Source organism: Scophthalmus maximus, chromosome 11, assembly GCF_022379125.1.
Source record: "Scophthalmus maximus strain ysfricsl-2021 chromosome 11, ASM2237912v1, whole genome shotgun sequence".
NCBI lineage: Eukaryota > Metazoa > Chordata > Actinopteri > Pleuronectiformes > Scophthalmidae > Scophthalmus > Scophthalmus maximus.
In genome coordinates, this window is record NC_061525.1 from 12,828,917 (window position 1) to 12,846,685 (window position 17,769).

At 41.9% G+C, this 17,769-nt stretch overlaps 1 protein-coding gene across 2 annotated transcripts; it reads left to right on the forward strand.

Annotated features, from left to right (window-relative positions):
• The first annotated feature begins 1,985 nt into the window (after nt 1–1,985).
• On the forward strand, nt 1,986–12,143 carry capn12 (calpain 12). 2 transcript variants are annotated; one of them, XM_035623693.2, is made up of 22 exons: nt 1,986–2,447; nt 3,188–3,257; nt 4,211–4,329; nt 6,367–6,500; nt 6,630–6,801; nt 6,888–6,971; nt 7,854–7,939; nt 8,037–8,114; nt 8,194–8,384; nt 8,485–8,732; nt 8,832–8,843; nt 9,214–9,293; nt 9,702–9,824; nt 9,961–9,997; nt 10,100–10,171; nt 10,276–10,321; nt 10,668–10,729; nt 11,029–11,100; nt 11,186–11,264; nt 11,373–11,489; nt 11,606–11,658; nt 11,814–12,143. In XM_035623693.2, the coding sequence occupies exons 1-22, from the start codon at nt 2,241–2,243 to the stop codon at nt 11,838–11,840; spliced, it is 2,169 nt and encodes a 722-aa protein (XP_035479586.2). In that variant the 5' UTR covers nt 1,986–2,240; the 3' UTR covers nt 11,841–12,143. The 2 variants fall into 2 exon arrangements, with proteins under 2 accessions (XP_035479586.2, XP_035479587.2); XM_035623694.2 differs by having other exon boundaries at nt 1,988–2,447; nt 11,032–11,100.
• The last annotated feature ends 5,626 nt before the right edge of the window (nt 12,144–17,769 follow it).

Sequence of the window (17,769 nt, forward strand, 5' to 3'; positions counted from 1 at the left end):
TGAGTAAAAGTACCTAGTTACTTTCCACGATGTGGAGGAAGAAAGGCTAGCCATAAAATGAAAAAAAAAACAATCTCAGTATCAAAGAATGTAAAAGGAAATTTTGTTAATGAATACAAATGCTATCAAACTAGATATAACCCCTACACAATAAAAATATACCAGTCGTGAGTAACTTTATTTGTAATTCACCTTTCAAGAACATAAAGTGACACTGCAATGTTTTTATAATAATAACATCAAGCAGCAGACAGAAAATGCAAATAAAGTAATTAAAAAAACCCATATAAAAGGTTACACCATAAAAAAGATATTTAAAAAAATTTAAATACACAAAGGCACATCAAAAGAAATCATCCTGGCCTGCTTTTATATATTGGGTCACCATTTTTCCTCAGTGTTTCTTGGGGCTAGTTAATTTCCCCTTCTCCACCCTTTCAGTTGGCTGATGTGTCTGAATGGTGCAGCAGAAAATGGGCCAGGACAAACAGGGAGAGCGAGAGGGGCCAGGGGGCTGCTGGTGCCGGGGTCGTGGGATCAGAGCAGGTCATGGAGGTGTGGGAGTGTCTGCTCGGCCCTCTGACCTTTGTCACTGAGGCTTCCTATAATCCCATCCTCAAAGACCATACGGACATAATGGAGAGCCTATGAATGGAGTTAAATGGTGACCATTAGGTGGATCTGTGTCGCTATTCTTCTTGTTTGTTTAGTCCCGGTCAGTCTCACGTTTTCAGTGTAATCAGGCGTGTGATGGAGGGACGGCTGGAGACGCCTGGAGAGGTCCTGAGAGGCCTGCAGCTAGCACCACAGGACAACCGTTTATTGGAGATGGATATCTACCTAAACTAAATGAATAACACGACACAAGAGGGCGGGGTAGGTGGGCAGGGGGGACGGTAATTGGATTTCCACTTCAGAGTATTTGAGTCCAGACCAGAGTTCACAAGTAGTTTGCACAGGAGGAGCCCAAGCCCCTTCTGAAAACTGTTTAGACTGGTCAGACTCGTTAAATCTACAAGTCATTAGGAACATCCACTTTAAAACATTATGAATTCATTTTGTGGAAACAACAAAGGTGGAATTATTTTTGTTCCACTGAAATTTTAGTAATGAGTGTTGTAAAATACAAAGGGGAAATGTCCTTTGTCTCAAGAAAACGAGATTCCTCCTTTATTTTCTTATTAGGGAACTGATGGAAGAAATGAAAAACTGAAGGTGTCACTTTGTAGTAAAGAAGCTTTTCTACAGGGTTCGTAAGTTGTAATAATTATATCAAAACTAATAGATTTAATAATTTTTAATAAAATGTCAGTTTCAGGAAACCTTTACTAATATTATATAGCTGACAATAAGAGCACGAGCTGCAATGAACTTTCTACATTGGTAATTGTGATTTAACTATTTCAAATCAAATTTTCTCCAATGTGCATCTTGACTTCATATTGCAAGCAGGGAAATGTTACAGCGAGATTCACTCTACTTTCATTTGCACAAACCTGGAATCAACCACAGTACAGTAAGTTCCCCCTGCAGTAGATGTGGTGGCGGGGCAGTGCAGTATATTTAGGTGGAGTACACTGCCACCTAGCGCCTGGTTTAGGGAAATGACAAAGACCTAATCTGGTGACGTGTTAGGGAGCATAAACATAAATATAGCTCCCCTCCTTATTGAATTAATGTTTTAACCTTTTTCAAGCACAGACACAAACATTTACTGCACCCTGGACTCTAACGAACACGAGGCAGGCCCTTTCTCCCTGGGAGTTAGATTGTAAGGAAATATTGTGTGACGCTTTGAATTTTTGACTTTCATATTATGAAATGAAATGTATCTGTTATTTTCTGACTGATTTGAAGGAATGAACGGAATCTGAACGAGTAAAGGACAAGATATACAGAAATAAGTGTAACATTTCAGAAAGTTTTTGCAGTGGTGTTGGACAGGCCCCCCCTGATTTAAGCCGTTGTCCAGCCAGCTGACCGTCATCACTCCTCTGTACAGAAGCTTGCTGGTGATGGACGGCGGAGAGATCAGAGAGGCTGCCGCTTGGCACCGTGTCATTACTCCGACTCCAGCTCTCCTCGGCCCCCGGCGCTCAGCATACCTCTCCAGTGTGGGCACATAGCCGGGGAGGTGGGTGGGGGTGCGCTGTCAGCTCTATTTAAACCCATTCAAACCCGGACCGCTCACACACCCTGCGCCCTCGGTTCTACAGTAGAGGCAGTCTCCTTCACTCAGCATGGCCACCGATGAAGTGCGTGCACCTCTGGGCTCCGTCGAGAACCCGATCAAGTGTAAAGACCAGGACTACGAGACTCTGCTGCAGGAGTGTCTGAAGGCCGGTGTGCTGTTCTCTGATCCATCCTTCCCCGCCGAGCAGAGGTCCATCGGTTTGCCCGAGCAGGACGCGGATCCGAAAAAGGCGATAAAGTGGCAGCGACCCAAGGTGCGTCCTTCTCAACCACTGAGCTGCTGAAACCCACATGTGAGGGATGTGTCCGCTGCTGTGCAGGGTTCTGCTGTCAACGGTCGAGTTGTTCAAGTTCAGTTATAGGAACAAAACGTCTTATGTGAACGTTGCAAGTTGTCTGCAGGTTGCATGTTTTCCAGGATTTGGCCCCTTTGTTCATTAAGGAAAAGCCTAAGCATTGAAGTCATGTATATAACTCCCAATCTCCTTTACTGCCAAGCAGATAATGGGAGGATACACTTTTATCAGAGGTGCTGCAGTGGTTGCCAACGGACTTGTGGCTCAGGTCTGAGGAACTTGCAGCTGTTTGCTCAAATTAAGAAAATAACATAAATATATATGTATATTTTAAATATCAGTCCTATAGGCACAAGGTAGATTTATTGTGAGAAATGGTCACACATGTCACACGCCAAAGCCTAAATCTAAGTATTATAATTACTATTTTTTTTATTTTTGATCCATGGCCAATTGTTTGATTAATCATTTGATCTTTAAATTAGAAACATGCCCATGACATGACATTTGTGAGTCCATGCTTAGGTATTCCCCCAAAACACTGAATTTGCATCCATGTAGCAGGGGTGAATCTACGAATCTTCACTTTTCAGAGGCTGGAACCAATGCATTTTTTGGTATTTTAGTTTCAAAACCAAAAACTGCTGTTACAGTATCTTGTGCTCACACTGTCCTCATCTCGCTCTATTTTTTTGAAGGAAATCAGTGAGAGGGCTGTGTTTGTGGAGGGCACGACTGGGACCACTGATATCTGCCAGGGCCAACTGGGTGAGTTCATCAGAAAACTTCCACAGACAGTAAACCTCTGCTTCTGCTGCCCACTGTTCATCTTCTCTCCCCAAATAATAGATTTCATGCTGTTTTTACTTCAACTTCCATTGCACAACATCGTGGACTAGTTAAACCCACATACCCAACAGTTGAGACACTCCGCACTCCACACGTACCTGGTTCAGATTTTTCCTGTTATTTAACTTTAATAAATTGCAGAACTTGATGTCAGCACCGAACGGCCCCCGGGACCCAACTTCAAACGCACCACGGGGGGGGGGAAGACGAGTGAATCTGTTGTTCTCAAACCCAAATCTACTTAGGGTCCTTACCCCATCCAGCCCTGTCTTTAGATAATGGTCAAATCTGTGTTGTGCAATCTGCTTTCTATTTGTGGTGAACTGGAAGACTGTTTTCTGCACAGCAGGAAATTCTTTCCATGGGCATCCTTCACTGGGATCCCTGGATTGATGGGTCACAATTGATGGGTTACCTCATTGCATGAAAATATGACAGTGGTACTGATCAATGCCACCAGCAGCATCTCCTCCTCCTCCTCTTTCTCCTCTCCCATATCTTCTTCTTCTTGTCTGAGTTTTATGTGTTCCTTCAAACTGCAGGACGTGTTTTTCATGATTTACACAGTTACAGCCAACAGTTAAAGCAACAGAGAAAAAACATGGAACAGATGTTTTTCTTTCGGGAAGGACTGTGGCCTGTGTGTGTGTGTGTGTGTGTGTGTGTGTGTGTGTGTGTGTGTGTGTGTGTGCGTGTGTACGTGCGTGTGTACGTGCGTGTGCATGGGCGAGCTTAACCTACCTGACAAAAACATGAATCACACCTCACGGGAGACAAACCCTTTGATGCCCACTGAAGTACTTTGACACACAAAACTAAACATTCTTTACACGAAACGAGAACACTTTTCGTGTGCTTCTTTTGTCTCTCAGGTAACTGTTGGCTGCTGGCCGCCCTGTCCTGTCTGACCATGCACCCCAAGCTCTTTGTGAAGGTGGTGCCACCTGACCAAAGCCTGTCCGAACCTTATGCAGGGATCTTCCATTTTACAGTAAGTATAGATGTAGATTAGATAAATGAAGAGAGGCTCACTACTTTTATCCCCCTTTTTTCTTACCAACCCCCCTCAGCTGAGACTCACACCTCTATCGCCTCTAATTACAGACCAAGACCGCCACATATTTCGACATACGGCATTCATTCAGCCTTATCTCTTGCCCAATCTTCGTCTGAACACGCTGCTTAATAGTATATGAAAGCAGATATTTATGATACTTTATGATGTTAATGTTGAAGTTTTAGCCATTTACTGCAACATCAATTTTGTCGTGCTTTGTTGTGTTGTTGTATTGTTTGGCACATCGGATGTGTTACTTTACTTATTTTATTTAACGTTTGTTTGTACAGAAGAATATTGTATAACTCTGATTTCATGCTGGGTTACAAAAAAAGCACAAAACATTTTTACAAATAACAGTAGAATATTTGAATGGCGCTTAGTAGTGCACATACTTCTGCCAAGGACAAACAACCCTACGTGTGTGTGTGTGTGTGTGTGTATAACTCTTATTAAAGAAAAATAAAAGGACGAAGGAAGAAGCTGTACAGACTCATAGTCCTCAACACCATTTTTTACATCAAGATCCACATATGATTTCCTGAAAATCTATGAAATGTGGCTCTAGCTCGCAGTGTGAAGAGCAGCTGCAGAGGGAATCAGCTGCACAGGTTTATGCTAATGTTTGATTTACATTGTGTTCGCATATGACATTTTAGACGTTTCAGTGAAATGTGTTCTAATTTAGCTGTCGTGCCCCAGCGCTGAAATTAAATGAAGGCAGCTGGATCAAACAGGTATCAACTCACCCTGGAGTCGCGTGGTCTCAAACGCAAGAAGAGTCATACCTCATCTTTATCACCTCGTTAGAGTCTGTGATTAGAATCGAAAGAGTTCATCATTCACCTACTCTGACCTGCTCAAGTCAATAAAATATTATCTTATTAGACATTTCAGTCCTGTGAAAACAAGCCAGCACGTCAGGTGACTCTCATGGTTTCTGCTCAGGGATTGTTTGGCCTTTGAGCCGTGGACCTTTAGAGGCTGTTGGGGAGAATGTGACATGACTTGACAAGCTGGTCGGAAGGACTGGAAACTAATTTTGCCCTGTCAAGGTGATGGGAGCGCTGTCCAGACATGCAGGTAGTGACTCCCCCTGGGACCCGCGTGCGCACACACACATGCGCGCGCGCACACACACACACATAGCTGTAGCTATGACAAGCCAGTGCAGGCCTGCTCTCGGCTCTTGTTTTGTACACACAGTTACACCCATAGTTATGACCAGTAACGGCCTTTGGAGTGGTTTAATAAATTGAGTAAGACAAAACAAATGTGTGATTCTTCCTCTTATGGACATTTGTTTTCCCCTTTAGTTTTTTAACACTTTTAAAAAACAAGGCAATTCAAAGTTCTCAAAAGAAACTCAAGGAAATATTTTAAAAAACAGACCTGTAAATAAACTGCAATCCTTATAAACCACATTTCCTTCACTGTGTAAATACTAAGTAAATACAACATGGTGAATTTTTAGAATTTGTTTGGTGTTCATACCTCACTATACTGCTGAGAGAGATATTATATATATATATATATATATATATATATATATATATATATATAATCTGCTCAACAGAACAGAACAGACAAACAGAGCCTCAAGGTCGACTCTCGGGGAGAAAGAAGAATCACTAAAATAACCTCTTTCTTTACACAATCTTCCTTTTCATTTGAGGACATTAAGTAATGGAACAAATATGAAAACATGTTTTATGATTAGTATTCACATGTGGTTGGGGCGGTGAGGGACACTGTAGTGGTTGCAATGATTCACTTTTTTATTACTGAATATCTGCTTTTACTTATTAATTATTGTTTTGTGATTTGTACTTGTTACATTGTGTCCACATGCCTATGAACTACAGAGTTGTTCATTAAAAACAGATGGATAGATGGATAGATAGAGAGATAGATAGATAGATCACATGTGGATGAAATCCTCTCTGTCTGTCTCTCCCTCTCCCTGTGTAGTTCTGGCAGTATGGTGAGTGGGTGGAGGTGGTTGTGGATGACAGGCTGCCAGTACGCGAAGGCCGTCTGCTCTTCAGCTACTCTCACACCCGCAATGAGTTTTGGAGCGCCCTAGTGGAGAAGGCCTATGCCAAGTCAGTTGCCACTACCAGCATATGTTTCTGGGTTCTAATGTCTCAGACCACCCATTGTTTTTTCTGTGTGTGTGTGTGTGTGTGTGTGTGTGTGTGTTAATAATACACTTTTTCATCTCCTGTGTGTAGGTTAATCGGATCCTATGGAAGCCTGAAGGGCGGCAACATTTCAGAGGGGATGGAAGATTTCACAGGAGGCATCGCGTACACGATGGACGTCTCGTCTCGTACCCCTCGAGTCCTCTGGAGGTGTTTGACCGGGGCCCTGTCCAGAGGCAGCCTGCTCAGCTGCTTCATCCAGGTACATGCACACAACAAAGTGTTCACAGTGAAACAGGTGGACGATGAAAAGATGATCTACCAGAGTTTCTATCTTTGTCTTCGCAGGCCTACAGCTACCATGACATTGGTAAGGTGACAGGCAACGGGCTGATAAAGGGCCACGCTTACGCAATCACCGACACTGACAAGGTCAGTATCACTCTAGTCTGACTCACCGGATGTAGACTGCGGGTGTAGGCTGGCCATTGGGCCACCACAAAGATGCTCTTTAATAAAGATCACACATTATAAGCTGCGGCAATTGTATAAACTGGTGTCTACATCCTAAAGAAGTGCTACTGTATCTCCAAAGAAAAATCTGATCTTGTTATTAAAACCTATTGTGGCACAAATCCTGGTAATTTTAGTACACTATTCAATAGATTAATCCACACAATACAACACGAGAAACAAATCTTAACCATATTTTGCTGCTTATTTTATCTGTAAGCTTAATATCTATTTAAAAACGGTTTAATGAGATTAACAATGATGCAATTATCAAGAAAAGAAAAGTCACGTTTTATTTCATTTTTAACTAATTCATGGTTTTGTGTATAAATCCCTCTACATGTCTGTTTATCTGGGTGTAAAATGACATCGACAACACATCAGTGAGAATGAGAACAGAACCAACAGAGAGAAGAGACCGTGTTGCCAGAGCTCTTCTTCTCTTCTCTTCTGTCTTTTTGTGTCTCTATTAGTGTATATGAGTCTAGTGGAAAATGGGTCTAATCTAATCTAATCTCATCTCATCTCATCTAATCTAATTTAATTAATATAAAAGAAATCCATTTTAACCTCATACTGTCTCATTTTATCTTGCCTAATCCCTCTTGAATCTAATTAAATGTAATCATATTTAATGTAATCCCATGTCTTTTAATTTCAGTGTATTGCATCCTAACATTCTAACCTAATATAATCCAAACAAATGTGACGAATGTCATGTCAAGTAATCTCATTACATCTCATATCTCATCTCAACTATAATATTATTACTTATTACTTTTATATCTCCTCAAATTTCAGGTGAGGAAAGCGTCAGATGAGATTTTGCTGCTGAGGCTGAGGAACCCCTGGGGTTTTGTCGAATACCGTGGACCTTGGAGCGACAAGTGAGGAAGCTTCCTGTTTGTGTTGTGAAGCAGAGCACTCACACAGTCACAGATCACGGGTCGTCCACAGACGATGAGTTTGTCTTTGTGACTGCAGGGGTAAAGAGTGGGACGCCTTGGACAAAGCGGAGAAGGAGCGGATTGATCTGAAAAAGAGAGAAGATGGAGAGTTCTGGTATGTTTAGACACACCAGTTTACACCAACACAAAAGCTCTCACACACTCTCAAAATACTCATTATGGACACTTATTAGGATCAGTGCAGAAGACTTCAGCAGCCTGTTCAACATCGTGGAGCTGTGCAGTGTGAGTCCTGACTCTCTGGACGAGGGAAGGCCACCTGCCCCGTCTTCCACTCCTGCGCTCCAATCCACCTGGACCATCAGTGAACACGAAGGATCCTGGGTACCGGGCAGCTCTGCTGGCGGCAGCCGCAGATATAACAGTATGATAATAGCTTGATATTTTCACAAAAATGTGTTCAAGCCCTATGCCTCTTTCATTTATGTGATCAAACTCCCACTGGGGTTTTTTTTCCCTCCCAGAAACATTTTGGAAAAATCCTCAGTTCCAGTTGATCCTTAGAGAACAGGACCTGACCGAGGAGGAAGACGAGGACGAGGATGATGACGATGAAGATGATGAGGTGGAGATGACCCCGGAGGAGAAGAAGAGAGCAGAGAAACAGAAGCAGAAGGCCAAACAGTGCACTGTGCTGGTGGAACTGCTGCAGAAAAACCGCAGGCAGAGAGACAAAGTCCACTTTCTCTTTGTGGCTTTCCACGTCTACAAGGTGAGAAACATACTCTTCATTCAACATGTGGGATCTCAGCTTCTTCATTCTAGTCGTGGTGGAACTCAAATGATTCTTTGTATTTCTTCTGACTTGCAGGTTCCTCCTGAGGTGAGTATCTGTCGTAGTATTTTATTATCATCCGGAAAATTGCAATTTATGCCTTTTTAATCTCAAATGTGTCTTTGTAGAGAAGGAAGACTTTATCGTACGCCCCCTGATCTACAGTAGGATGTTGTTTTGTGAATAAATATATAATTCAGGCTGGCTCTGGTACACTGGAAGAAAAAAACAACAGAGTAAAAACTTCAGAGGAATAAGAGAAATGAATTACACATTAAAGTATTTTTGTAATTTGTACAAATGCTGTTCAAAATGTTTCTTATTTTGTAGTTAAAGTATAAAAAAAGAGAGACCAGAGACACATTATATACCTTATATAGGTATATTTTGTCCATTTGAAATATCTTTCTCTATTCAGCTCGAGGGCATGTGTCTGGGCCGTGACTTCTTCATGGCAAATACCCCTGTGGGTCGTTCAGGGAAATATACTACTCAGAGGTGAGGTTTGACAAATTTTTACGTGTTGACAGACATGTCTGTGAATTGGAGGATGTTCAATGTCAATAAAGTATATGTGGCATACTTACTTATTTACATACTTACATGAAAAACTTGGAACTTAAACCTGCTGTTATGTTTTTGGTGAGAAAATGTAAACATAATCAATTAAGTTTTAACGTTATTAATAAAAAAAAAAAAATTAAGACTAAATGCAAATACAGATAAAACAACAGAGATATATTGAATAGTGTTACATATGGCTCTTTCCAATGGTGGTAGCTATCAAACACACACATATTATTATCTGTATAGTTGTATTTAGAATATTTTATGGACCTTGTGTTTTGATGAGATCGTGTTTACCTGTTGGAAGTAAATTAATATATATTTTTCACTGTCCCACAGAGGTGTGTGGAGGAAGATGAGTCTGGCCCCGGGTAACTACATCATTGTGGGGTCCACCTATCGACCCAACAAGCCTGGAGATTTCTTTGTCCGCATTTTCTCCAAGACTGGAAACACTCTGGGGTGAGATCCAGGAAATTTAGCTTTGAAGGCCTAAGTAGCTAAAACTCAAAAAATGTAGTGTGTGAGGTTCAAACTGCATGAAGGTATAATTTCAAAGAGCCTCATTAACAATCTGATGTGGTGTTTGTAACTTCAGGACTCAGGACTTCACCTGCTCCTCCGGCTACCTCCCGGTGAGTTTAGTCTGGCCTTCAAATTTAAAAAACTGCAAACAACAGACAACCAAAACATATATTGTGTGTTTATGTGTGTTTTGCCATGTTTTTGGCGAACAGGTTATGGCAACCCCTGTCTCCCCAGAGGATCAAAGCAGAGTTCAGAAGACTTTTGATGAAGAGGCTGGCCCTGTAAGAAATCCTCATCCTCCCCATATTACTACATTACCTTATTTACACATTTGGGGCCTTTGCTCATACAACCCAACCTGATTTATTTTTCATGTTCTCGACAGGATGACATGCTGGACGCCAAGGAGCTCACGAAGCTGTTGAACTCAGGTTATTTTTTATGCTTAAGCTGCATCAGAGATAATGACTGACCTTTCATGCTTTGTGTAAAGCTAGCCGGACCATCAACAGTTATCTGTGGCTTTGTAATACTTGTAACTGCCACTAGATGGGGTCAAAGCAGCATCAAATGCAATGTCTTGAAAGTTGCACAGACCCACAGAGGTCACCGATCTACACAGAGGCTCACAGCAGTCTGATAAACTAAACTGAGCTTGGTTAAGTAATGAAAGTGACTACACTTGCCCTCACCTTCAACTTTCCTCAGCTTAATCCAATTTAACCCCATATTTTCTCTCTCTTCATCAACCTCTGCCTTTTTCTTCCCTGATCACAGTTCTTGACAAAGATTACCATCTGCCCCTGGAGACGTGCCGACAGCTCATCTTTGGAGAGGATGTATCCTTTTGTCTCACACTCCAGTCTCCTCGTAGTTCAGTTGACATTGACTATAATGTACAGTATATTCTGTACTTCTGGTTTACTCAAATCTTAGAGAAACCTCACACGTTAACACTTGAGCTGCTGCTGTTGAAAAGGTGATTGTCCTCTGCCAGGTTCACACCTTTGTTAGTTTGGTCCCCGGCCCTCCCACCGGGTTGAGTCATCACGCCGCCCCGCTGCTCACTTCCACTCTTCTTCCTCATTAGATTCTTCTCTGTCCTCTATCATCTTGAGATTTCTCCTAACTCTGCCAGCAGACTAAAGGACACTGCCGTCTCAGCCGCAAACAAGCAGAAACCCTGCTGTCCAGTCTGCGCAATCTGCAGGTACAGCTCAGTGTGTGTGTGTGTGTGTTTGTGTGTGTGTGTGTCAGGATTGTGTTACTTATTCTAATGGTGCTGCTCCTTTCAGTCCATCTTCTTCCAGTTCGATATGGACTCCTCTGGGACAATGAGCCCCTTCGAGCTCAGCGCAGCACTGGAAGCTGTTGGTATGGACACACACACACACACACACACACACACACACACACACATACACACACACACACACACACACACACACACTTTACACCTTTGTTCCCTTCTGTGTTTTCCAGGAATGCGGTGTGATGGAAAGGTAATCCAGCTGCTGTCTGAGCGGTTTGCATCTGGAGAGCTTCACATGCCCTTCCAAAGCTTTGTGTCATGTTTCACCAGGCTGCGCACCCTTTTTGGTAACACACACACACACCCTTTTATGTATCCCACGATACAATTATGATAAGGTTACTGAATGTTGAACCTTTGCAAAGACAGTGACTGCAGTCATTTCCTTTCTCCTTCTCCTCAGCTCTGTATGAGTTAGAGACCAGTCAAGAGGTGAAAGACAAGGGCATCAATGCCGTGAGTATCTGGCCAAATATGCTCTATTATGTGTTGTTGTTGTTATAATAATAATAATAATAATAATAATAATAATAATGATTTGCAACTGAATACGTTTTTAACTTTCTGTTTATGTTCTCTTTGCTCCCTGTCCTCCCGTTGTCCCGCTACAGTGGATCACTCCGTTTTTGATGCTGTGAAGTAGAAGACGTTGTCCACACACTCACCGTGTGCTGTTGATTCCAAAACGTCACAGCTACAGCTATGGCAGTTTATGCTCTGCCATGCTGTTGTTTTATTCTTGCTTCATCTTGAACCATTCTCATATCTGCTTGCTATGACCTTGATATAATAAAGTTTGTATTGGTATGAGTATTTGTATTAGTATTACAGTTATAAGTTAGTTATCAGTATTACATCATTACAGATATGAGTTTAGAGGTGTCTTTATTGCTTTTGGATTTTTAACGCATTGGTCTATTAAAAAGAAAACCTGAAAGTAATAATGATATTCTCACGTTGATCTTTCGAAAATGATTAAAAAATTTGTTTCAATTTGAAAGAAATGATGCACATAACTGCAATTATACAACTGAAGAAAAAATAACTGCAGCCCCAAAAGTTTACTCATCCCGACACACATGAGCGTAACCTGGGTAATATCTGTACACTCATTGACACACACACACACACACACACACACACACACAGTGAGTACTGCCTGCCCCACTGAGCAGCAGTCTCAGCAGCGTTACACGCACCATCTCTATTCTTATCTCACTGACGCCATGTACAGCGTCAACACACAATCGCCCCCTCCTCCACTACGTTCCCTCACTCCCTCCATCCATCCTTCTCCACCCTCCTGTTCTCTCTAGTAACTGTCTGAGTTTCACAATCTACAGCCTCCTTCTCTCTCTGGCACACTGGCTGCTCTCTCTCTCTCACACACACACACACACACACACATCATGAGCAAGCAAATGTCCTTTCTACACTTGCTTCAATTAATAGCACCCTTGCTCACACATAACTTCCTGTTCATCATTAGGTGAGTACAGACAGGTTGCCCTCAGCAACCGTCCACATTCTCCTCTCTACATTGTGATGGAGAGAGGAGAGGGAGGCAAGAAGGAAGCGTAGTGAGAGATTCTCATGGTTCCTCTCAGTGTGAGGCCTCTCCTTCACCTCTACCTGCTTTATTCATTTATTTATCGTTTTACTTTTTCTAAACATTGGACTTCCTCTTGTTTACTCTTGCTCTCCTCAGTAGCCATTACACTATGTCTGAGTTCAGCGCTACACGCCTGGTCAGATTCGCCTCTAGGGCCCCCCGCCAAAAGATGTATTGTGTGGCCCCTGTTGACTCCCAACATACAAGGCAGTTTTATTTTTCCACATTCAGGGGTTCTGACAGCTAAAAAGAAAAACTTGGTATCATGAAACGATGATGAACATTTATTTAATCCAAATTTTATGAACACTAAATTGATAATTAGAGATGCCTTGGAGATCTTTTGATGAACATTATTGTCAGTTGCAGCTTTACAATTTCCCAATAATGGAACACTGCTGCCTAACCTGAGAACAAACTGCTCCATTTGTTTGCTGTTTCAAGAAACTTCCAAACAGACAAAAAAAAAGTATGTTCCTCAGCTGTTTGTCACTTTCGATTAAAGCGATTGGCAAATTCTAATTGGCCAGTTATAAATGTAAATATTGGAAATAACTGTTGGTTGTAGCTTAACAGTTATCCAATAATATAATAGTGTTAAATAATTTTACTTTATCTGAGATCAATCTGCGTCATTGTTTTTTTTTTTAACATCTTTATTGGATAGTGACCATGGAGAGAGACAGGAAACAGAGGGAGAAGGTAAACACTGGCTGGGAGTCGAACCAGAGACCTGCTACTTGAGGGCATGTATGTCCATGTGGCACACGGCTTAACCACTTGGCTCTCATTTCTCTTTTCTCTTTTTGTGTTAAAAAATTACCGCACATTCACATTAAAACGGTTCAGACTGCTTTGGATCACACAGTTTGTGTCTGATCAACCAGGAAACACTGTAACTGTAAACTGTGTTCCCTTCCTTCTTAACACAGTCTTTATTTTCTCTTACTGTTGATTCTTTTCCTTCAACAGCAGCTGTGCTCATCCCCCCCTCCCCTCCCAAGTTGTCCTGTGGGATGTGAGGATGCTCTGGCGTCTGTTCTTGGAGGTGCTGGTATTTTTTTATGCCACAGCGGTGGGGGCTGGTACAGGAATAGTGCCGAGTTGTAGTGTACGCTGTGGAGGTGGGATTTGGGGAGGGCTGCGAGGATTTGAGAACTGTGAGATTTGAAGCCATTGTATAGACAGGAGGGAGGCCACGGAGGATTGCGTAAGTTGGCTCCCTGGCAGCAAATTTAGCCTGGGCTCACTCACGCATAAATTTCATGAGCAGCACTCTCTCTGTCGTCAGAGCCGGGGTATTTAAAGATGTGAGCGTGTGTTGGCACTGGTTGAAGGGTGTATGTATTGTGCATGTTTATTTACAAGTATGAGAAGACTGATGGCTGATCATTTGAGATGCCAAGGGTCGCATTTGCCTCCACAACTCCCCGTTCCTCATCCTGTTGTTGCTGCAACTTTCACTTTTTGTCCAACTTTATGATAAGAATACATTTTAATGAAATTAGACGACAACACCTTTCAGGTTAATATATAGATCCTTTTTTGTTTTCCACTTGTGACCTCTGTTTTCTACACCTACCCACCTTGACTTTGCAACATAGTGGAAGGCTTATCAGTTGTTGTATGTTTTAAACACACATTACAGTTGAAGTCAACTGTCTATGTGAGTTTGATGTTTTATGACAAACAAGTGAAACATATTTCAACTCTGATGGAATACATTTTCAAATAATTTACCCCTGTCAGACTTATATTGTTGGATTTGATGTCTTAATTTCAAACTTATGTAAAGCATTGAGCATCTGAGTATTTATGGCTGTCCAGTAACTATACTGTAGTTATCTTTCTCTTTTAGGGAGGGGTCATTTTTGTAAGTTTATTTAAATATATGGAGTGAAGGAGGACAGGTAACGGGGTGCGAGTGCAGGGGAAAGGCATACAGTTGAGAGTCGAACCAGGGGCGTCCTTCTCAAGACGTGTCCGCCCAGGATTTCTTTCTGGCATGTATGAATAGGAAGGAGATTTCAAAGATTGCCAACAACACAGACAGCTAGTGAGAAGCGGATGCACTCACAGGGGCAATGTAGAGCACATGTGTTAAAGAGAGAGAGGATGCAGAGAAAGAGGTGATAGATAAAATGAGAAGGGGAAAGGGTGAGGAGTGAAGGAGCAGTGTGTGGGCAGAGAAGGACAGCGAGGTGACGGAGTTGGGGACTCATGTGTCTTCCTGACGTGTGCAATGTACACACACGCTGTTCTCTCGTATACCCCCATTCCTCACTTTTTTTCTCTCTCTTTATTGGAACTCACCCTCTTCCTCACCCACTCATTCCCTTTTTGCCTACCTCTTACTAGTCCCTGAAAAAATAGGGCAGTCCTTATGTAAGGAGGAGAGAAGAAGTGGGGAGGGGGGATGTGAGCAGAGGAAAAAAGTTTGGAACAAAGTCTTCTGGATAGAGACAAGCAAACAGAGAGTGAGTGGGGGGAATGAGGAAGTTGGCGTCCACACTCTTCTTTCAGGTGGAAGTAGCCTATTCACATCTACCTCAATGATGGCAGAAATACTACATGACACATACTGTAACTTATAAGCTTATTTGTGCAGCACAAGTTGTATGTATTAGAAAAATGATATCTCAGACCTGTTGTGGCTGCACAGCAATGAATCAGTGACGGTAATGGTTAAACATAGATCTTTCAGCTCAAATGAGCACTTTAATCTCATAGTCACTGTTTAATTCGTGCTGTAGTAAAGCTCGAAAACAAAACTGATTGCAGTGTTAGAAAGTAATAGATTGCCTAACTCGAGTATACTTTTGAGGCTATTGATTATCCAAATATAAAATGATTTCATTCAGCTTTATGAATGCAGCCCATTAACCATGTGACATTTGACATGTCACAATTCAGAAAAGCTCAAGTGTAGGTAACAAAAACGAATGATGGATCAATTCCATACTTCGGTTTCAGGTTCATGACGTTGGCTCATTGTTGTGGCACTTGAATGTAACAGAGCCGCTGTCAATTTTATTAAAATACCTGCACTTTAAAAATACTATGTAAAAGTATTTTTAAAATCTGCCGTGAAAATTGTGTTAAGTGTAGTACTATAAAATGTTGTGACAGAAGTAGTTTTAGAGGGCTGTTGACTCAATCCTACGAGCATCAGAGCATATAGTTTGTGCTGCTGGTGAATTGTATTTGTATTATATAGAGAGGTGTTTCTGTTATTAATTGACATAAATGTGGCGGACAAAATAATTGAAACACCTTAAGAGTAAAGAAAAACTCATGGGCCAATGCCTCAACACTGTATTTAACTGCAGTGTCTTACGGAATATACTGAGTGACTTCCCACTTTCCCTCTCTGTCTGGCAGCGAGCCTGTTGAAAGTAGGCTAGGATTGACGCGCTGCTTGTGTCTGAGTCACGGAGAGCTGTGCAATACTGAAACCCACTGATTGCATTTAACTTTAGGCATCCGACTCCCATGCAGTGCATGACACAGCCGAGCCATCTACCTGGCTTTCTATCCACAGTGCTGACGTTTATGGTTGCACTTACAGCAACAACAGAAAAAGGGTGGCAATTGTTCTGACGCTGTGAATAATTGTAGAGATGATAGAGTGATGATCTCACAAAACGCTAAAATAAGTTAATCCTGTCCAGAAGAGCTCAAAATCGAGGCTTTGACGCATGACCAAGTGAATGTTTCCTGCACAGATCATTGTAAATGATTGCTGTGCGTGTGTGCAGTGTGGGTTTCTTATAAACACACAAGCTTGTTATTTAACTAGAAGGATTACGCCACATAAACACAAGTATTAACATAAACAGGGCCGAAGTGAGGTGCTGCGGAGCTGTGTGCTGAAGCAGGGAACAAGAAAAACTGGAAAGTCACAAGTGTAAACAGCTTCGTCGGCTCCTTACAGTCACAGTCACTTAAAGGGGTCATGGGAATTTTCCCATCCAGTCAACAAGAGCTTTGTTTGACCGTCTGCAGGGGGATCCCATGGAGTCTGGAGCAGAGCTGTTCTACTGGACCGTCATGTTGAGGAGGGAACTGAGGGAACACTTCACTTATCAATCACCTATTTATGTTTCAACCTCCTATGATCACGAGGTCTGGGGAGAGACTAAAAGTATAGGCTAGTGTATGCAAGGGGCCAACATTCCACACTTCCTCATTTCTTTCTTTCTTTTAAATCTTGGAACTAGATGACATTATGCCATTCGGGCATTATTCCCTGTTAGAGTTTTACTCTTTTGTCTTTCATGACACTAATCATTGTTTTAAGTAACTCTACCTCTTGCTTAATTAGTTGATGGCTTTCTCTCCTTCTATACTGTTATTTTTATATGCTGCCCGTGTCTTTGACTCACGATGAATCTTGATATCAATGAGACTTATATTTGATTTAACGAAGTGAGTTTCTCAGGCTGTCTGGGCTCATCCTTGAGCTCTGTACCTTTGCAAAGGAAGGAGCCAGCTGATCTGTGGGTACCTGGTCTGGATACCTGTCTGCTGTGATATTCAGGTTTGCATCATTTGCTGCCCTGTGGTTAAATGTGGCCATGTACTGTAGGCACCAGAAAATGAATGGATGGAACATGTTGTCACCCACAAGCACAACCCCACAATCTCATGTGTTACAATTCTGATGTCTTCTTCAACTTTTTTTTTTACAGACAATGAACTAATTCAACCTACAAAAGTCAGTAACGCATATCTGATACTATCAGTTTCCGTGTCTGATCAACACTACAGACGCAGTAGGGAATCGGCACATCGGGAAGGTTAGTATTGAGGTAGTGTGCCTTTTATTTGGCTCTGGCAAAAAAAAAGCTAAAAAGTTTCTCAGCTCTACTCCTGCATGGTTCAACTACAAACCACAGGAGAAACTGAACACTGACCCGCCAAAGAATTCTGCAGATCTGTATTTCTTTTACTAC

What these genes read in the sequence shown, in the direction of transcription:
- capn12 (XM_035623693.2), top strand. Translation starts at nt 2,241, where the DNA reads ATGGCCACCGATGAAGTGCGTGCACCTCTGGGCTCCGTCGAGAACCCG. An exon ending in AAGACTGGAAACACTCTGGG is followed by an intron (nt 9,825 to 9,960) that starts GTGAGATCCAGG and finishes TTGTAACTTCAG; the next exon opens with GACTCAGGACTTCACCTGCT. An exon ending in GCTCCTCCGGCTACCTCCCG is followed by an intron (nt 9,998 to 10,099) that starts GTGAGTTTAGTC and finishes TTTGGCGAACAG; the next exon opens with GTTATGGCAACCCCTGTCTC.